General features: G+C 39.7%; 1 protein-coding gene across 2 annotated transcripts in view; it reads right to left on the bottom strand.

The window, feature by feature from the left end:
* LOC308249208 (peroxisomal trans-2-enoyl-CoA reductase-like) overlaps nucleotides 1-22,221 on the bottom strand; it is a 30,095-nt gene that overhangs the window by 589 nt on the left and 7,285 nt on the right. Inside the window, exons 2-7 of one of the 2 annotated variants that reach the window (XM_080670130.1) lie at nucleotides 19,764-19,897; nucleotides 19,279-19,444; nucleotides 12,361-12,442; nucleotides 11,819-11,915; nucleotides 9,871-9,981; nucleotides 2,546-2,657 (exon numbers count right to left, since the gene is read on the bottom strand). In XM_080670130.1, the coding sequence (XP_080526256.1) occupies nucleotides 2,546-2,657; nucleotides 9,871-9,981; nucleotides 11,819-11,915; nucleotides 12,361-12,442; nucleotides 19,279-19,444; nucleotides 19,764-19,897 (702 nt within the window). Of the gene's footprint in view, nucleotides 1-2,545; nucleotides 2,658-5,699; nucleotides 6,827-9,870; nucleotides 9,982-11,818; nucleotides 11,916-12,360; nucleotides 12,443-19,278; nucleotides 19,445-19,763; nucleotides 19,898-22,221 lie in introns of those variants that run through there. The other variant, XM_080670131.1, reaches the window with a different exon arrangement.

The raw sequence follows: 22,221 nt of genomic DNA on the forward strand, positions 1-22,221 counted from the left end.
GTTTCCACCAAAACCTCTTGTTATTTTCCCTGGTTCACCCCTTTTCTCAGAAAGAAAATAGAAATTATTAGGACAAGTAGCACAGGTTTTGAGAAAATCCTGGGTTTGAGTCCCAGCTCTGCCACTTACTAGCTTTTGAGAATTGGGAGAAGTTACTCTTTCAGAACTGACATTCTATGTACAGCATTTGGCATACTGTAGACATTCAATAAATATTACTTCATGATGATGATTTTAAAACAATGTGCTTATTTTGTACCAGGCATATTTAGCTGCCTCCCCAGCATCCAGTCCCTCATCTTCTCTTTCTAATAGCCTGTTTACACTTTCAATTCCAAGAGATTCTGCAGAAGTGACCACACTTACACCACTGACTGATGACTGACTGATCTAAGTCAACCAATGCATTCCATTCCCCTGACCGTGTTATTGGTTGCGGATGCTCATTTGCATAAACTGGTCCAAACCAGAGTGGATCTCAGAATTTTGTTAGAAATGTTGGAAGAAAGTGTTTCCCCTCCCTCCCCTTTCCCTGTCCAGATGGATGTGAAAAAAGAAGCATGAAGCTATAGGAGCAGCAGGCAGCCATCCTGGAACCAGGAGAGTTAGTCTTAAAGACAACATCATAGAAGCAAAAAAGTAAATAAGAGGGGGGAAAAAATGTCCTAGGCGAGTACACTGAGCTGCTGAGACATGTCTCACCTGCTTCTCAGTTATTCAAGGCAACAAATTCTTTTATGGCTCAAGCAAGCTTGAGTTGCACCTGAAAGCATCCTATCTGACCCAGGGCTTTAAGTGAACATTATCTAACTTGATCCTCCCAACAGCTTACAAATTAATACTATAAGTGAACCACCTGATGGAAGTGGAGGCTTACAGAAATTAATTTTCCCAAGGTCATGTAGCTAATAAGGATATAGCCAGCTTTCCATCACAGGCATTCTCACCAGGGCTGGCAATCGTAAAGAAAACACTACAAGGAGAGGTTAAGTATTCCTACTCATAATTTGGGGGAGTATATTCTTTAAAAATAGATGTGACTGCTTTCCTTAAACACCTAAAAAAATGGCTCAGCCTGTGTGCTCAGTGGTTGAGCGTGGACCTATGAACCAGGAGGTCACAGTTCGATTCCTGGTCAGGGCACATGCCTGGGGTTGCAGGCTCGATCCCCATGGGGGCATGCAGGATATAGCTGATCAATGAGTCTTTCTCATCATTGATGTTTCTGTCTCTCTCATCCTCTCCCTTCCTCCCTGAAAACAACAAAAAATATATTCTTTTTAACCCTAAAAAATGTTTTTGTAATGATAAAAACAGTGTTAGAATTACAAAAGAAAATCATTACACTGGAGGCCTGGAGAAGCAGCCACCTGGAGTTCTTTCCCTTTATAAAGGAAAAACAGTGCAATTCACCTTCACAAATACTACTGACTCAACTCTGGTGAGGGAAGTGGCAGTTTCTCTCCCACTCTTGCTACTTTAAATACTATCAGAAAACAATCCCAAATACCATGAAGGCATTTCTGTGTTCATAACTGAGACACTTAAAACCAAAGTATCTTATGTCCATTACCATTGATGGTATTTGTAAAGAAATATATATGGGAGGGGAAAATAATAAGTAATATTATAGTTCCAGACTAATCATTTATCAGTGCAAAGGTCTTTACCCTTGATCAGACTGTTAGCACATGAAAAAGTCAGTTGAACCTGGGTCCGTGATATGAAACTCAAAGACAAATGCATTACATCAACCACATTTTAATTTGCTAACAGCCACTTAGTCAACTATCTTGAGCAACAGTTTGAATACATTTGAAATTTATATCTTTCTCTATGTTTTGGGAGTGATTAGCTTGAATGTGCCTTTTAATTTCTATAAATTTGTTTTGTCATTTGCAAAATTAGGATATTGGACTGATTTCTTTAGGATCCTTTCAATCCCAAAGTTCTCTGGTCTAGTCAGACACACACACACACACACACACACACACACACACATTTGCGTGTAATATCTACATTTGGTTGAGCTTTACAAAACTGCTGTTTTATACACCAAAAATGAATACAGTAAATTCATATGGTTTCAATTAATATATATCCCAAAGATATTGTAAAATAGCACCATAACCCCTCTCCACCTAACATGTCTGATTCTTCTGCTCAGATATACAAGCCACTTACTGGAGGAATTAAGAGGAATTCGATCTAAAAAAATAATATGGCAACTTCTCCCCTTTTTTCTATCTCTTCCCCAAACATATATACTCATATTGAGAATATTTTTCAAGGTTCAAATTCTACCAACTTACACACACACCAAAAAAAAAAACACCCTTTAAAAATATATATAAAGCTAAATTCTATAAATATATATATTTTTGTGATGAGGAATATTTCCTTTAAAAATCATATCATGAATATAAACAAGTTGCCCATTTTGATGTGCTAAAGAGAAAACTCCCATCTCTTAAGTAACAACTTAAGACATGTTGAAAATATGAACACGAAAAGGGTAGTGACTACTCATTGCTTGACTGCTCACCTGGTACATCAAACATGTGATTATACAGAGAATGGCCCCCATCCACGGCCACCAACTGTCCGGTGATGAAGGAAGCTGCTGGAGATAGCAGGAAGCATACCAAGGGGGAGATCTGGAAATGGAAACACACACATGCTCACAGAAAAGCTGATGGGTCTCCTCTTTGCCTGCTTCCCAATCCTGAGTAAACGCATCTCAGAGCACACTACTACAACATGAATTCCAAGGTGTATGTGCACCATAAGTGGGCAGAACATAGACAGCGGCCTTTTTTTATTTGAGCATCATGCAAATCAGGTAAGAGATTACGGTGAAGACAGCAAGATAGGACAGAGCCTTTGATGGCATCAAATAAGCTACACAACATGAAGACGGCAAAGTAAACACAGGGCTCCATTTGGGCTCCTTTCCATTTCAAACAACTCAGCTCCTTCTACGCCTTTCATTGCCCACCACAACCATACTTCTCATCACTCCCACGTGCCTTTTATATTTGTGTCCCTGAAATAGTCAATGTGCCTTTGAACAATAACATGGCATGCCTGTCGGTTTAGTCTATGGTCCTGCAGGCCAAAAGCCCAGCAACTCAGACTACAGGAGCTTTCTGCAAGAGCGACTTCAGAATCCCAGAGCATCCCCTAAAAATTCAGCTAGATCACTGATGAGTTCAGCAACATCTATCCCAAAAACCAGAGAGAAAAAGAGAAATCACTCCACTGGGTGTAAAGGAACTCCCATGGAGGCTGTTGGCACAGGCCGAGTTCTTCAAAGGGTGATCCTAAGCACCTGCACTGGAATGCTTAGGGATGCTTATTGAAATCCCAGATTCCTAGACCCTAGGTGAGAGCTTCTGCAATGTAAGCTCTGGGGTTAGGGCCCCAGAATCTACCATTTTATCAGGATCCCAAGCAGGGCTGGGACTTGGGTGAGGCTAATGAGGAGTTTAGGGTGCAGCATTTAAGGAGGTGCTTACTCTTGCAGCAGACCCTCTACTTGCACAACCCTGAGGATGAGCATGTTCTTAAATTTTGTGTCCACAGCTTCCTTGCCTCACTCTAGTCCTGGTCCTGTACTTAGCACTGTAGCCATGTGGCTATGGTGCATTGAAACTCTGAGATCCTGGAGGCCAGGCTTAGCTTTTTCTCCATCCTTGTGTCCCCAGCAGCTACTATAGAACTGAACTGTCTAAAACAGAGGCCACTAGCCATATGACACTACCAAAGCACTTTCCACATGGCTAGTCTGATGAGCTGTAAGTGACTTGATATGAAAAAAAGAATGTAAAAGATCTCATTAATTATTTTTATATCGATTATATGTTGAAATGATGATGTTTTAAATATATTGGGTTAAATAAAATATATTGTCAAAACTAAGTTCACATCTTTTTAACTTTTTTTAATGTGGCTACTAGGAAGCTTGAGATTACATATGTGACTATTGTTATTTCTGATTTTATATTCATTTTATTCATATTTTTTAGAGAGAGAGAGACAGAGGAAGAGAAAGGGATAGAGCTAGAAACATTGATGAGAAAGAAACATCAATGGTCAGCTGCCTCCTGCATACCCCCTACTGCGGATCGAGTCTGCAAACCAGTCATGTGCCCTGACCAGGAATCAAACTGTGACTTCTTGGTTCCTGGGTCGATGCTCAAGAACTGAAGCACACCAGCCGAGCTATATTTATTTTAGAATCAATAATTTATAAGTTCCCACATTATTCGGAGAGGTGTAGAGAGATCTGAGCCATGGTAATGTTAACTACCAGGTTCGGTTTACCCTGTTTAATCAATGACAACTTGCCTTGTGAACATGTTTTGTTAGTCAACCAACCAATGAAAGCTCCTCAATTCTAAAAGTCAGCCAGTTAGGAAGACTCTCTTCAATAAGCTCCTTTCTAAATCCATCCACAGAACAACCCTCTCACACATATAACTATGACCTTTGATAGTGTTTTGCATAAAATAAGCACTTAATAAATATATACGGAATGAAGAAATCTTTGTCTCTCTTCCTCCAAAAGGAGTGGATGTTGCATTACCTAGCTCGTAATCCAGTCTTTGCCCACCATTAAATAATACTGAATTGAATGGAAGCTATCTGCTAGGTAATAGACATGTAACTATTCATGATGCCTGCTTTACTTTTTACCTGGAACTCAACATGAAGCTAAACTGAACTAATGAAATTCTGGTAATTACCAAATTAAGTAGGCATTATTGTTATATCTTCAGATGAAGTCTTCTTAACTTTCATTTTAATGGAATCCATTTGATGGATGGACTTGAAGTACTAAGCCAGTGGTCAGCAAACTCATTAGTCAACAGAGCGGCAAATTGCGGCTCGCGAGCCGCATGTGGCTCGTGAGTAGTGGTTTGCCAACCACTGTACTAAGCAATTCACCATAGTTTTATCGATCAAAAAATACTAAGAGACTAGCAACTTGCATCAATTTTATGTGGCCAACACCTTTTTTAGCTCAGTTACCTGTTTATGTTCAGCTCTGTTTATCAAAGATCACATCAGGAAAGCTTTAAATAGGCTTGGGTTAGATATCAGCACCATGACCTCCGCATGGCCTTAGCTGATTACCGAACCCCATTGGCCCTTAGTAGCTTAATTTGTAAAAACGAGTATGCAGGATCTCATAAGCCAATTGAAGGTCTGCCATGTGCTGCATTCCCTTTCTGAGACAGACACCAGGAGAGGTCAATGCAGTTCCTTTTGAAAGGACAGCTACATTCTGACCCCCTGAATACCCCAGGGACCATCAATTAAAGGAAAACAATTCAGTGTTAAGCAGTTGGGCCAATGGCCTTGTGTGAAAATTCTGCCCCAAATGGAACATTGATGATTAACTGGAGCAAACAGAATATCTTGGAAACATGAGCTAGGGATGCTAGAAAACAATCAAGCAGAAGCCAAAAGTCTCTCCTTATTCTGCATCTCACAATAGCTACCATTATCTCCGCTTCCCTTCACAACCAAACCTTTTGAAGGTAACTTCTACTTCAGGCATGTCAAACTCAAAGGCTAACACGGGACAAACAAATGAAGCATGTGGCCCGAGGGCCACGAGTTTGACAGGCTTGATCTGTGAGCTGTACCGGTTAATAATGTAGATTTTGTAATCAAAGAAAACACGATAATATCAAGAGAAACATCAAAAGTGCTTTATTCAAAGTAATGTCCATCGCTAGCTACACATTCCCCCCATCTTTCAGGTAATTTGTGGATACCGTCCCAGTAGAATTTTTCTTGTTTTGAGGCAAACCATTCAGAGACCAAATTTTCCACTTCTTTGTACATTCTGAAGTGCTGCCCAGAAAGTGCGTGTGCCATCAATTGGAACAAGTGGTAATCTGAAGGAGCAAGGTCTGGTGAATATGGCGGGTGGGTTAATACTTCCCAGGCAGATCTTTTAACATGCCTTTAACTGGTTTTGAAGTGGGTGATGGTGCGTTATCATGAAGCAAAATTACTTTGCCATTTCTTCTGGCACTTTCTGGTCGTTTTATGACCAAAGCGTGGTTCAAATTGACCTGGACATTCTTTGTCTTTCATATCGAAATCATCACTTTTAAAGCGTTTATACCAGCATTCACAAGTATCTTGAGATGGAGCATGTTCACCATAAGCTTCCTGAAGTACAAGATAACTTTCAGCAGCACTTTTCTTCAAAATAAAGAATTAAATCTTCCAGCAAATGCTCTTTTTTTGGCACGAAATTCGACTTTTTTTTTTTGAAATTCGACATTTTTAAGTGTAAAAGTATCTATGATGTTAACACCTTCAGCAAATTTGACATACGAAATTTTAAAGCTTGTTGTCAATACAACTAAGTAGTATGCATACATATCAAATCGCATATATATCAACATATGTGTAACTCCATCTATTGAAAAAAATCCGTATTAACCAGTACAACTGGTACATTGTTAGTTAAAGCATGATCAGCAAAACCCTGGATGTACCTAAGGGGATTGGCAAGGTCAAAACTACTTTCAAAATAATACTAAGTCTTTATTTGCATTTTTCACTTTGTTGACATTTGTGCTAATGGTGCCAAAGCAATGGTGGGAAAGACTGCTGGAGCCTCAGCATGAGTCATGGTAGGAACACAAAACTGACCTAGTAATCCTTATACCAGTAGTCATTATATCCTTCACAGGCAAGTACCTTTTGGGCGTGGGGGGCAGTCTGATTCACATTAGAATGTCCTTGGTGAAGCAGGAAAAATTATTAATCTCGACCACTGAGCCTACACCGTTTTGATATCCTGCATAATGAAAGAGGAATTACACATTAAGCTCTGCTGCATATAGAAGTATAATGGTTGCCTCAAGGAAAAGAATGTGCAGTTGAGTTGCGAGCTAAAGTAGTCATATTTTCCAAGAAACACCATTTTTATTTGAAAGAGCAAAGTGCAGTTGCTGATCTTGGATACTTGGTAGACATTTTTCAAAAATGAACACAGTGAGACTGTCACTTCAAAGGGAAATGACTGACAGTATCTGTTATCAATGGTAAGATTTGAGCTTTCAGGTGAAAATTAGAATTTTGTTATTGTACGTCAACACTTAGAATTGTGTGTCAACATTTAGAAAATATGCATAACTCAGTGAATCAATATTTTCTAAAATCTCAATGCCTCATGTTACAAAATCATCTATGAGTCAGAGACCCAGAATAACTGTAAGAAAGACCAATGGATTCTAATGTAAGAGAGTACAAAAAGTTCACTGACATGGTTCCAGGTTCCACACTGCAACTCATCTTGAAAAACTGCCCCTTTTTGCCAGGTCGGTGTGGCTCAGTGGTTGAGCATCGACCCATAAACCAGAAGGTCACCATGCAATTCCTAGTCAGGGCACATACACAGGTTGTGGACTCGATCTCCAGTAGGGGAAGTGCAGGAGGTGGTCGTTCACTGTTTCTATTTCTCCTCTCCCTTCCTCTCCGAAATCAATAAAAACATTTTTAATTAAAAAAATAATGAAATAAAATAAAAACTGCCACTTTTTGAATAGTAAAGAAGAATATTCACAACTATCTGAAAATGCTAATATTAATAAATGTGCCTCTGTTTCCAACTGTCCATGTGTAAGAGGCCAGATTTTCTTTATATTCTTTAACCAAAACAATGTATTGCAGCAGATTGGATGCAGAGGCAGATATGAAAGTCCAGCTGTATTCTAGTAAGCCATACATTAAAGATATTTGTATAAATAAAAAAAAAAAAGGTTTTCTTTTGTTTTTGAAAATGTAGCTATTTTTTATTAAAAATAATACTGCTACCCAGTTGTTGTGACTCAGGTGACTCAGTGGTTGAATGTCGACCTGCGGACTGAAAGCAAATTAAAGAAAACACCAGAGCAGGATCCCTTTTTGTAAAAAAAAAAAAAAAAAGGCTATAAACATGATATTTTTGTGTGTACATAGTAAATTTCTGGAAATATATACATCAAACTGATAATGAAAGGTAGTTCTAGGAATTAAAACACATTTTCTTCAAGAATGTTATGGTTTTGCTTTTATATTTAGCACTTCAATATATCTAAAAATTATTTTGTATGTATGTGATGTGAGAGAGGGGGTCTAATTTATTTCTAAATGAACAGCGCATTGCTGCAAAACTTTTGCTGAATGATCTATTCTTTCCCCATAGATCTGAAATGCTGCTTTTATCCTACAAACTCCCATAGATACATGGTACTGATACAAGAGTCCATTAAGTTCCACTGATATTAACCTATTCCAGTAGCAGCACCAGATGTTGTAAATAAGTATTGCATTAGAGTATGTTTTGATGTCAGCAACATCAAGTCCCCCCAATTATTCTTTTTCAACACATTTTTGGCTTTTTTTGCATAAACATTTTTCTAAACAAACTTCAGAATCAGTGTGTTAAATTCCAAAAATATATTAAATGTATACATTAATTTAGAAAAACTTGATTTCAATAACATTGATTCTCTCCATTAAGGAAGATGACATGTCTCTCTATCTGGTCTTTAGTAATAAAATGTTTTTTTGTTCAGCGCTATGTAGACTCCAGGTATTCTAGTTTTTATTATTATTATGGAAAGGATAATTTTTTTCATTACATTTTAAGATTGATATAGCTAACATTTATGAAAGCTATTTTTTCATACTTAAATCTGACCACCTTACAAAAGTTGTGAATGGAATGTCATATAGTCATAATAGTCTGACTTGCTTAGGGTCCTGTCACGTGATAAAATAACGTAGCTGGAAAAGTGCGATGAAACAATAAAAACACGCTCTTCTTAATTCACACTGCATTTGCTCCTGAATAAAGGCTGCTGTGAGCGCCCTACCTGTTTTGGCTCAGTGGATAGAGTGTCGGCCTGTGGACTGAAAGGTCCCAGGTTTGATTCTGGTCAAGGGCACATGCCCAGGTTGTGAGCTCGATTCCTAGTGTGGGGTGTGCAAGAGGCAGCCCATCAGTGATTCTCTCTCATCATTTATGTTTGTATCTCTCTCGCGCTCTTCCTTCCTCTCTGAAATCAATAAAAAACTATGTTAAAAAAAAAAAAGACTGATGTGAGCATTCAAAATGATAGTGGGGAAGGGCAAGTAATAAGAATAGAGTGACAGTTGTCTAATAATTATTAACCTCATTAACTGTAGATAAGTCGTTTTCTTACAGATCCTGGGAAACTGGAGGATGAAACAAGGCTGTAAAAAGGTAAGATGCCTCAATGGGTCCATTACTCAGAAAAGAAATACATTTTGAAAACAGACCAAGGTCAGGACACGCATTGATTTGGTTGCTGTGCCTGGACCCTGACCCCCTCCAGGAGTTTATCTCAGGAACTGACCATTCTCAGGTCCCAGGAACAGGCTGAGCTATGTGTAACATCATAGAAAATTGGCCACCTTGTTATCGGACTTGGAGCTCCTGAAGGCCGGACTGCAGATTCTACCCATCCCTTTCCACGTTACACTTGTAGCTTGCAGCTGCACGTAGCTATCTTCTCCCTCGTGTGTACACATCAGCCAACTGGTGAGGGGGTCAGAGCAGATTTTTGAGGATGACCTGCCGCTTGCCCATACAGCCAGCATTATTGGCATAAACGCTCATATCTCATTCAACCCTGTCTCTGCTTAGTTGTCCGGTTACAAAAGCACAACCAGGATATTCCCACAGATCTAGAAAGTCCAGGGAAATGGTTTGGTGGCAGTGGGAGCTATCATCTCTAATAGCCCACTACACTATGTAAAAAAGACACCAAAATTTTACTAAGTTCCAAAGTATGAAATAAAGTCATTCTAATCAGTGTTAGAAATATACCATACCTCCTCAGGAACTCCAAGTCTTTTAGCTGGAATATTCTGATAGGCCCTTCCAAATAAGTCTTTTGCCAAATCACCATAGTTTTCATAAGCAGTCTGGGAATAAATGATTCCCTATATTTATATATAAAATAAAAACAAAATAAAGTACATACGATTAAATTTTAATTGTAAAGACATCAAGACAGTCTATCAACCAATACCAAAAATTAAGTGGCTTAAGCGTAATAGAAAAGGTGACAATGCTAATATTGAGAAAATTTAATAGTGGTTGACTACTATAAATGAATTATTTGAATGCTCATTTTGTGACCTCTCCTTCCTTAATAACCAGTTAAGCCCTGGATTTTTTTCATAAAAGACTTGGTTTCTGAATGATAATTATATGAGCAGATAACTGGGCTCTTAACTGGGACAAACCATGAGACAGAGGAGTCTATTTTATCTTCCACTGGGCTTCTCTGTTTCACAACACAAGACTGGGCCATGGTTATGCGAGACTTAGAAAATGCCATATTGACATGGTTTTTCACCTAAAGTAAAATCACAAATAAAGCATGTGAATCTAATATAAAGAAACGAAAAATGTAATTGTTCAAGAATTCTTCAATATAGCTTTCATGGATTTATAAAGCCAAGAAAAGTACTCAAAACCTGTATAACACAGGATAAAGCTATTTGTTACTGGCTCAAAACTACAACAGAGATTATAGGGAGGAAGAGAGGAACAGGAGGTGTAAAAGATGAGGAAATTGCGTGGTATTACTCCAAATGATAGGGGGATGATATACTGGTTTCCCATTAAACAATTTAGAACCTTTTGATTAAAGAGGATGACATCTTCTAGAAGTATTAAGTTTTAGACCTTAAACCTAAAAATGTCTCAGGAGGAAAAACATGACTTCAATAAGGTGTTTATTACACTAACAATCCACTAAAGGTTTTCAAGAAATGTACTTGTGGAGGCCAGTAATGTAAGGTAGCTGAATTAAGAATGGAACTAATATTTAATTCATTTTGTAAATATTTGCATGTAATTTGAGTAAGGTAAGTTCAGCTATGAAGGACTAAAGGGAAATGAAGTTTCTGGCTAGGAGCCTGCAATTCGTTAAATAAGAGATTTTGTACTAACGTCAACAAGTCAGTTCATGCTTAGTTCGCACTGAGTAGCATGGACAACAATATCTATAGGTAGTATAAAGATGGAGTTACAGATAAAATCCACAGACATTACAGAGTTTCAGATTGAGAAACGATTCCTATATTTTATCAATGACCAGGAAACATCACAGAGAAGTGCATTTGAGCTGATTTTTACAGGATGAGTGAAATGTTTCATTTAATGTCTCAGTACATGGCCAACGTGTAATACTCAAGGAAGCTTAAGCTATATCTTACTTCACATACAAATGATAGTTTTTAAAGTTGAACATATTGTGATTTTTCCCCCCATCATTTACATTAGGTTTCAGAGAAGTTTTCTCTTTACTTCTAGTTGCTCTTTAACTGGGAGTTTCTTCCTAAAACTTTGACTTTAAGTTTCTCTCTCTCTCTCTCTTAATAAAAGATTAATATTAAACCAAGAAATAACAAAACAATCCAGAAAAATTCATTCTTTAAAGTAGCGATTTTTCAACCTTCACAGTGCATTTCAGTTTCTTGGGGGGTTTTTAAAAATACTGACACTGTGATTCCACAGTTTGGAGCCAAGCTTATATATTAGTATTTTTTAAACATTTCACAGATAATTCTAATATACAGCCAGGATTGAGAATCATTGGCTTAATTTAACCTTAACAATCTAATCAAAGAATACTGGTAAATCAAAGAATATACACATCCATTTTCAAAAGCCAATCTTTTCTAGTATACAGACAGCGACAAATACCTCTATCAACAACATAAATGGAATCAGAAGAGCACAATTTGTTCATATAGAACATTTACTTACAGGGGCAACACAGTTGATCCTTACTCCACTGCTGGCCCATTCCAAAGCCAAGGTTTTGGTGAGGTTGTATACACCTTCTCTGGCAGCTCCACTATGCCTTTAAAAGACAAAAATATAAACACTATAATTAGCTTTTGTTGAATGTTTCTCTCATTAACTAAACTGACAGGTGTGTCAATGGCCTGTCAGAACCCCACAAGAACATTCTGGTCATGAAACTGTGTGTTTGATCTGTCTGAACAATGGGAAAGAATTGGGTCCTCCCATATTAGAGCCAAACCACAGCTATCTGATTGTCAAATCTCACTGTGTAGGCCCACATAACATTCCTCCAATTCACAGGGACTTAAGAGGAATATTGAAAACTTTTTTATTATGAAGAAACACAAATTGGTAATTTGAGGGTTACAAGTCTTTTTGGTGAGTGTACAGTAAATTTTTTACTGATTATGATTTCAGTGATTTTTGTTTGTTGGTTTGTTTTACTTTGGCTATTTCTGAGCCTTTGATACATAGGAAACAATATATATAAAAATGCTTACGCAAATCCCGGATATCCATTTTTGGTAGGTATAGTGATATTGATAATGGATCCTCCATGCACTCTCATCCAAGAGCTGTAAACTGAAGGAAACAGACAGATGAACATCATATCAAACAGTGTGCTGACCCTTCTCTGGTCCCCTGTTCCAGCACGCTGCTTTTGTGGTATGTTTTAAATCCATATTTATATTTATTTTCTTCTTTAAGCCTGGCTGAGGTACAATTTACACATCATAAAAGCCATCTACTTTATGTGTACAATTTAATAATTTTTTTTTACATTTATTTTTTAATTTTTTATTTTTTTTACTATTTTTTTAAATAAATCTTTATTCAGATTATTACAATTATTTCTCCTTTTTCCCCCCATAGCTCCCCTCCACCCAGTTCCCACCCCACCTTCTTCCCTTACCTCCCCCCCACTGTCCTCATCCATAGGTATATGATTTTTGTCCAGTCTCTTCATGAACCCCCCATACCCCTTTCCCCCTGAGAATTATCAGTCCACTCCCTTTCTGTGCCCCTGATTCTATTATATTCACCAGATTATTCTGTCCCTCAGGTTTTTTTGTTGTTGTTGTTTTGTTTTTAATATATTTTATTGATTTTTTACAGAGAGGAAGGGAGAGGGATAGAGAGTCAGAAACATCGATGAGAGAGAAACATCGATCAGCTGACTCCTGCACACCCCCCACTGGGGATGTGCCCGCAACCCAGGTACATGCCCTTGACCGGAATCGAACCCGGGACCCTTCAGTCTGCAGGCCGACGCTCTATCCACTGAGCCAAACCGGTTTCGGCTGTCCCTCAGGTTTTTAATTCACTTGATTTTTAGGTTTACTTGTTGAGAGATATGTATTTGTTGTTCATAATTTTCTCTTTACTTTTTTCTTCTTCCTCTTCTTTAAGAATACCTTTAAGCATTTCATATAATACTGGTTTGGTGGTGATGAACTCCTTTAGCTTTTTCTTGTCTGTGAAACTCTTTATCTGCCCTTCAATTCTGAATGATAGCTTTGCTGGGTAGAGTAATCTTGGTTGTAGGTTCTTGCTATTCATCACATTGAAAATTTCTTGCCACTCCCATCTGGCCTGCATAGTTTCTGTTGAGAAGTCAGCTGACAGTCATATGGGTGCTCCCTTGTAGGTAACTAACTGTTTTTCTCTTGCTGCTTTTAATATTCTCTCTTTGTCTTTTGCTCTTGGCATTTTAATTATGATGTGTCTTGGTGTAGTCCTCTTTGGATTCCTTTTGTTTGGGGTTCTGTGTGCTTCCTGGACTTGTAAGTCTATTTCTTTCACCAGGTGGGGGAAGTTTTCGGTCATTATTTCTTCAAATAGGTGTTCAGTATCTTGCTCTCTCTCTTCTTCTGGCACCCCCATAATTCTGATGTTGGTACGCTTGAAGTTGTCCCAGAATCTTCTTACATTATCTTCAACTTTTTGGATTTTTTTTTTTTGCTTTTGCTTTTTCGGTTGAGTGTTTTTTGCTTCTTTGTATTTCAATTCTTTGACTTGATTTTTGTGTTCCTCTTGTCTGTTTTTGGGTCTCTGTATAATATTTTTTATTTCAGTCAGTGTATGTTTAATTTCTAGTTGGTCCTTTTTCATATCTTCGAGGGTCTCGTTATATTTATCGGCCTTTTCTAGGATATTCTTAAAAAGCCTTATAACCGTGGTTTTGAATTCTATATCCAGTCGTTTGTTTTCCTCCATTTCTTTCGTTTGTGATCTGATTCTTTGACGCCGCATTTTCACTGCTTCCCTGAGTTGGTAAGGTAGATTTGTGTGCTAGGTTTCCAATATGGCCCAGTGGGTCTGCCTCCCCAGTTAACCTGAGGTGGACACTCTTGGTGCACCCCTTTGTGGACTGTGTGTACAGCCTTGTTGTAATTAAGTCTTTATTGTTGTTGGTATCACTGGGAAGAATTGACCTCCAGGCCAGTTGGCTGTAAGGATCAGCTGTGTCTATGCTGGGAGAAGTTCGGTACTGGAGACAGCCTTATAGGATTAGACTTGCCAAATTGCAATAGCCTCTGTGCTCAGCTTGGATGGGGTGGAGTCTCAGTCTTGGCTTCCCGTCAGCCTTGCCCTTGCGCGCACGTGCATGCCTTCAGACCTCTGCCTTCCCGGCTCGCGAGTCTCTGCCCGAGAGTCCAGACTCCCCCCACAAGAGCGTGGGTCCCCAGGGGCTTGCCTGGAATTGGGGTTCACTGCAGTCAGAACTGGGGCTCAGAGCAGTCAGGAGCCTCTGACTCCCTTCCACTAGGGAAAGACTGTGGCAACCTCCGCAGCTGTTGTGCGCACTGGCACGCGCACGCTTTCAGTCCTCTGCCTTCCCCGGCTCCCGAGTCTCCGCCCGAGAGTCCAGACTCCCCCCCGTAAGAGCGTGGGTCCCCAGGGGCTCGCCCGGAACTGGGGTTCAGTGCAGTCAGAACTAGGGTTCAGTGCGGTCAGGGGCTTCCTTCCCCCTTCCGCCAGAGAAAGTCAGCCAGGCTCTCAGCCGCCCTTCCTCTCTGCGCGCACAAAGACCCTTTGCCGTACCTCCAATTCTCTGTGAGCTTTTCTCTTTCCTTCTAGTTGTAGAATTTTCACTCAGCCAGCTTTCCTATGGTTCTGGATGGTGTCCGTTCTGTCTTTTAGTTGTAGTTTTGAAATTGTTGTGCAAGGCAGCAGTTTAGGTGTTTACCTATGCCGCCATCTTGGTTTCTCCCAATTTAATAATTTTTAAAAAATATACAGAGTTGCCCTGGCCAGTGTGGCTCAGTTGGTTGGAGTGTCATCCTGTGCACCAAAAGGTTCCTGGTTCCATAGTGGTCAGGGCACATGCCCAGGTTGCGAGCTCAATCCCTGGTAGGGAGTGTGCAGGAGGCAGCCCATCGATGTTCCACTCTTACATTGATGTTCCTCTTTCTCTCTCCCTCTCCCTTCCTCTCTCTCTACAAATCAATAAAATCCTTTAAAAATATATGCAGAGTTGTGCAACTATCAACACAATACAGTTTTAGAACATTTCCATCACCCCAAAAAGTTCCTCTGTGCCCATTTGCAGCCAAATCCATCCCTGGGCAAATACTCATTCATTTTCTATTTCTGTAGATTCAACTCTTCTGATTATTTCACATCAATGGAATCACACAATATGTGGTCTTTTACGTCTGGCTTCTTAGAATGTTTGTGAGGTTCATCCACGTTGTAACATATATCAATAGTTCCTTTTTGTTGTTGAATAGTACTCCATTGTATGGACACGCCATATTTTATTCATCCATTCACCAGTTGATGAACATTTGGATTATTTCAACTTTGGGGTGATTTATGTAGACACATGCTTTTGTTCCTCTCAGGTTAAGGGTAAAATCGCATTCATATGATAGCTCTATGTTTAGCTTTTCCGGGAACTGCCAAACTTTTCCAGTGTCTCCACTATGTTATATTCCTACCACAAATGCATGAGGACGCCAGTTCCTCCACACTATTATTGTCTGACTTGCTGATTACAGCCATTCTAGTGGAAATGATGTGGTACCTCACTGAGGTTTTGATTTCCATGTCCTTAGTGACCAGTGGTGCTGAGCATCTCTAATGCGCTTATTAGCTTTTCATATATCTTTTTTGGTGAAATATCTACTCCAATCTTTTTTTCCACTTTTTAATTGGGGTGCTTTCTTATTATCAAATTATAAAAGTTCTTCATATATTCTGGATACAATTTCTTTATCAAATATGTAATTTGGAAATTTTTCTTCCAGTCTGTGGCATATCTTTTCACATTCTTAAAGGTGTCTTTTGAAGCATAAACATGTTTAATTTCAAGTCTAGTTTATCAATTTTATATTTTATGGATATATGGGAATTTTGGTGGTGGTTCCCAGGAATCTTTGCCTAACCTAAGATCAGAAAGATTTTCTCCTTTGTTTACTTCTAAAAGTTTCAGGATTTTACTTTTTCCATGATCCATTTTGGACTATTTAACTTTTATTTATAGTGTGAGGTAAGGGTCTTTTGTATGTGGTGATCCAACTGTCCCAGTACCATTTGTTAAAAAGACTATGATTTCCCCATACAATTCTTGGCATCTTTGACAAAAATCAATTGATCACAAATATAAAGATTTATTTCTGGACTCTCAATACTTTTCCACTTATGTATACATCTATCCTTATGCCAGTAGCACGGTGTTTTGAAATCAAGAGATATAAGTCCTCCAAATTTTTTCTTTTGTAAAATTGGTTTGGCTATTCTGGGTCCTTTGCATTTCCATATATACTTTGTTTCTTTTTTCTTTGTTTCCCTTACCCAAGAAGATATATTGGGGAAAAAATATGGCTAAGAGACATGCCAGAGCCAAAACCGGTTTGGCTGGGTTGATAGAGCGTCAGCCTGCAGACTCAAGGGTCCCAGGTTCGATTCTGGTCAAGGGCATGTACCTTGGTTGCGGGCACATCCCCAGTAGGGGGCGTGCAAGAGGCAGCTGATCGATGTTTCTCTCTCATGGATGTTTCTAACTCTCTATCCCTCTTCCTTCCTCTCCGTAAAAAAATCAATAAAATATATTTAAAAAAAAAAAAAAAAAAAAAGAGACATGCCAGAGATTTCACTGCCTATGTTTAATTCTAGGAGTTTTATGGTTTTGAGCCATACATACAAGTCTTTAATCCACTTAAGAGTTTACTCTTCTATATGGTGTAAAAGGGTGATCTAGTTTAATTTTTCCTTGTAGCTGTCCAATTTTCCCAACATACTTCATTGTATAGACTATCTTTACCCCAGTGTATGTTCCTGCCCCCTTTGTCATATACTAACTGTCCATATAGGTATGGGTTTATTTCTGGGCTCTGTATTCTGATCCATTGATCTATGTGTCTCTTTTTCTACTAGTACCATGCTGTTTTGATTATTATGGACTTGTAGTATAGTTTGATATCAGGTAGTGTAAAACCTCCAACTTTGTTCTCTTTTTCTCAAGATCACTGTGTCTATTAGGGTTCTTTTGTGGGTCTGTATAAATTTTAGATTATAGTTCTGTGAAATATGCCATTGGTATTTTGATAGAAATTACATTAAATCTATAGATTGCTTTGGGTAGTACAACAAAGACAATGCCATGGTAATTAATTGTTAGTCGAAAGAATGTGGACTCTGTCTGGTATTCTCCCCAACAACCTTACTGAATTAACAGGTCCTTATAACAGATTTATTTCTTAAAAACAAAGTAAGTGTGAGAGTTTTTTTAATTTTATAAACAGCTCTGTAGTTATCTCTTTGTACATATCCTTAATAATTTTCTCATGGTAAATTCCTAAAAATCCTATCTAATAAAAGAGTAATATGCAAATTAACAATCACTCCGCTACACCCACAAGCCATGCCCACCAGCCAATCAGGAGTGAGTATGCAAATTAACCAACCAAGATGGCTGCATCCATGGAGAGAGCAGGAGGGAGGCTTAGGTTTCCCTGGCAATGGTGGAAGCAAAGCTTTCCACACACCCGGGCCAGCCCAGGCCTCCGCTAAAGGCTACAAAGTTTCAATTATAGAAGATAAATAAATCCCAACAAAAATGGCAGCAGCTACAGAGCTGGAGAGAGCAGGAGGCTAGGGTTGCCCCAGCAATGGAGGAAGCCAAGCTTCTGCAACCCTGGCCTGCTTTGGCCTCCGCTTAAGGCTACAAAGTTTCAATTATAAAAGATAAATAAATACCAACAGAAATGGCTGCTGCCACTGAGCGAGCAGACGGCTTGGATCCGCTCTAGGCTACAAAGTTTCAATTGTACAAGATAAAAAAATCCCATATACCAGGGCCTCCGCTTGGGTCGCTGGGGGGTGTGGCCGGCCTGCAAACCACCACAGGCCCCTCGCCCAGGCCGCCCCACGCCCCAAGGGAACCCCCACCCTGATCCAGGACACCCTTCAGGGCAAATCAGCTGGCCCCCACCCATGCACCAGGCCTCTATCCTATCTAATAAAAATTATGCAGATTGACCATCATTCCAACACACAAGATGACTGCTCCTATGTGGTCAAAGATCCTGCCCCCATGTGGACACAAGATGGCCACAACAAGATGGCCAGCAGGGGAGAGTAGTTGGGAGGAACCAGGCCTGCAAGGGAGGGCAGTTGGGGGCAATCAAGCCTGCAGGGGAGGGCAGTTAGGGGTGACCAGGCTGGCAGAGGAGGGAAGTTGGGGGCAAACAGGCTGCTAGGGGAGCAGTTAGACATCAATCAGGCTGGCAGGGAAGTGGTTAGGGCAGGGGTCCTCAAACTTTTTAAACAGGGGGCCAGTTCACTGTCCCTCAGAACATTGGAGGACCGGAGTATAGTTTAAAAAAAAAAACTATTAACAAATTCCTATGCGCACTGTGGGCCCGGGACAAGTCGGCTGCTAAGCAGGACAGGCAGCGGCACCCGGCGGGCTGGATAAATGTTCTCGGCAGGCCGCATGTGGCCCGCGGGCCATAGTTTGAGGACGCCTGGGTTAGGGGGTGATCAGGCTGGCAGGCAGAAGCGGGTAGGAACAATCAGGAAGGCAGGCAGTTGGGAGCCAGCAGTCCTGGATTGTGAGAGGAATGTCTGACTGCCCATGGGAATCAGGCCTTAACAGGCAATTGGACATCCCTTGAGGGGTCCCAGATTGGAGAGGGCTCAGGCGGGGCTGAGGGACTCCCCTCCCTGTGCACGAACTTCACGCACCGGGCCTCTAGTAAAATTATAAAATCAAAAGATATCCATATTTTATAAATACTGCCAAATTACTAGCCAGAAATGTAGCAATTTACAGTCCTGTGTGTGAGTAAATCAGGGCAGGGAATGTTGATAAATGGAGCTTTCTGAGCCCCTAACAGTTTCTCTTTCAGGATTCTCTATGATCTTTAAACAAAGACACCTTGAATTTTGGGGTTAGTGATCACACTTGCCTGCTTTGCACATATAGAAGGTGCCTGTCAAGTTGGTTTCAATCACAGCATGCCATCCCTTTGCACTGATGTGGTCAGCAAGAGACGTGAACTGGCCTCCTCCATTGTTCACCAAGAAATCGATCTTACCATAAGTATCTAAGGTGGATTTGACCAAATTATTTACCTAAAGAAAAACATTAAAAGTAAACTGGTTAATGACCTAATTTGCTACTTGGATGGATGGTTTACTCCAGGAGAGCTTACAATCTCTCACCAAAATGTCTACAGATCATAAAGCTAGATGTATAATTTTGCTTCCCTTCCTCTCTCCTTCTCCTGAGGCAACTTACTCAATGGACCATTAGCAAAGAACCTCCTTCGCAGGCTCTGCTTCTCCTGAACCTCATCTGAGGCAGGTAACATGAGAAAACCTAAAGCACAGTCAAGTGTAGGAACCACTGCTATAGATGAAAAATGAATAAAAATGGACATAGTTGCAATACCTCCTCTTCCTTACGGATGTCGCATTTTATGGGAGTGACTTGAGACTGGTTGGTGAGAGGCAGGGTGGTCTTCAGTTCGTCTGCAGTAGATTTTAATACATCAAACTTACGGGACGAAATAACCACATTACAACCTGAGGAAAGAAACAGCCAAAGGACAAGTAAATATGCTTTCATTGGTTGGCAAAATCCCACAAATAATCATGTTTACCAAATATTTCATGAGTTCCCATAAAAACAATGAATTGGGACTTCTGCTTCTGGTCAAGATGGAGTAACAGGAACTGGATTACTATCAAATCAATGAACATATCCTTAGGTGAGGATGAAAAAACAAACAAACACTCCCATCTGTAACTCTTCCTAAGTGCATATTAAGAAATTGAGCATCTTTAAAAAAACAACAACAAAAAAAAACAAAACACAGCAACAACAAAACAACAATAACTCAGGATACTAAAGTGATTAACGCCTGACTTTGTCCAAGGCCTCAAAAAAGACAAGCAGTGAGCCTTTGCTGGTTATCCCAGTGGATAGAGCATCGGCCTGCATACCAAAGTGTCCTGGGTTCTATTCTGGTCAAGGGCACGTACCTGGATTGCTGGCTCCCATCTGGCCTGGGCATTGGTAGGAGCCTTGAGCAGGAGGCAACCAATCGATGTGTTTCTCTCACATTGCTGTTTCTATCTTTCCCTCTTTCTTCCACTCACCCTAAAAATCAATGGGAAAATATCCTCGGGTGAGGATTAACAAAAAAACCAACAAATAAACAAAAAAATACATACAGTGAAAATATAAGTAGGATTTTTCACATGAATTATCAAATCAAACATTTTCTAAATTAACACTGCCTATTATCTGAGCCCCAAATACTTCAGTAAAGTTATGCAATACAAGTAGAGCTCTACTGAAACACAACTTTAAAAGGCTATTTACTTTAACTGATAGAGCTTGTCACCACATACAAATGGTAACCCACCCCAACATTCTTTTAACATTGTTTCTGTAAAAGATGACTTGTATATTCACAGGTAGCTGCTGATAAACTGCCTGTTTGCTTCAAGGATTCTAGGGGCTAACTCAAAGAAAGCTAAGTCCGGGCTTTAGGCATTTTGGCTCCAGATTTGCTTACCTTCCAGATCATCACTTGACTGGCTCCAAGACCATTGTTGGAGCAGACTGTGCCAACTGGCACACAGCACCTTCAAAGAGACCCCACAACCCCTATGGTCACGTTTGTTCTGCCTTCCCCTTCCCTGCCCATAAAAACCTCTGCCTGCACTGAGATGCTAAGATAGTATTTGTGATGAGAGTCCCCCATCTTCGCAAGGTGCTGGCTCTTGAATAAATCTGCTTTCCTTCCATCAGTGCCTGTCTCTAGAGTATTGGCTTTCAAGCAGCAGGCAGCCAAACCTGGGTTAGGTATCAAAACTTGAACTAGTGTGCAAAGGTATTACAAAAAATAAAAACCTGCAATGCTGGGCAGAACACTAGAAATCCAAATTTCCATTAAAGGAATGATTAAATAAATTATTGAACACCCATTCTATGGAATATGACATAACTTTGTACTAGCCTGGAATGAAAAAAGTTACAGAGCAGTAAAAATACTGTGGTCCCTGTTTTGAAAGTAACATAATCAACACATGTGTATATATGTGGGCATATGGGTGGACTCATAGAAAATCTCCAAGAAGGAGATTTAGAATAAGAGCAAAATGGGAAAACTAATTTTCTTCTTTTATATACTTCAATACTACTTGAATTTATTACAGTATACTTATATTACCTTATAATAAACTAGAAATGTATTAAATATAATTCTTCTCCAAATCCTACACTAAATAATTTGAATAAACATTTTTTTGTTTATATGAGTAGCTAGAAAAATCCAGAAAGCTTGATAAGCTTGTTTAGATATAAGACATAGAACTAACTTGCAGATAAGGAGTTATTTCTACATCAGGCATTTGCTTTCCTGCTTGGGCTGACAGTGATTCCTTTCAATGTTCAAATCAAAGTATGACATTTATTAAGTATTTTCTAGGTCCCTGGTGTTAGTAATAGCCTTGGTGTAAACCCCACAGGCTTTTGTTTCTTTGTTTTGTAATGTAAATGCCTAATTTAAGCTTTGATTGTCAAGGCATCCAATTCAAAGAAGGCTATCCTATCTAATAAAAGCCTAATATGCAAGTCACCTGAACTGCAGAACTGGTTGCTATGATGCACACTAATCACCAGGGGGCAGATGCTCAATGCAGGAGCTGTCCCCTGGTAGTCAGTATGCTCCCACAGGGCGTGTGCCGCTCAGCCAGAAGATACGCTCACCGTTGGAGTGTAGCAGCGGTGGCAGCAGCACTAAGTATGTCCTACTGATAGCTTAGGCCTGCTCCCCACTCCCCAAGGGTTCCTGGACTGCGAGAGGGTGCATGCCAGGCTGAGGAACCCCATCCCCCTC

The sequence above is a fragment of the Plecotus auritus genome (assembly GCF_963455305.1).
Source record: "Plecotus auritus genome assembly, chromosome: 5".
Classification (NCBI taxonomy): Eukaryota; Metazoa; Chordata; class Mammalia; order Chiroptera; family Vespertilionidae; genus Plecotus; species Plecotus auritus.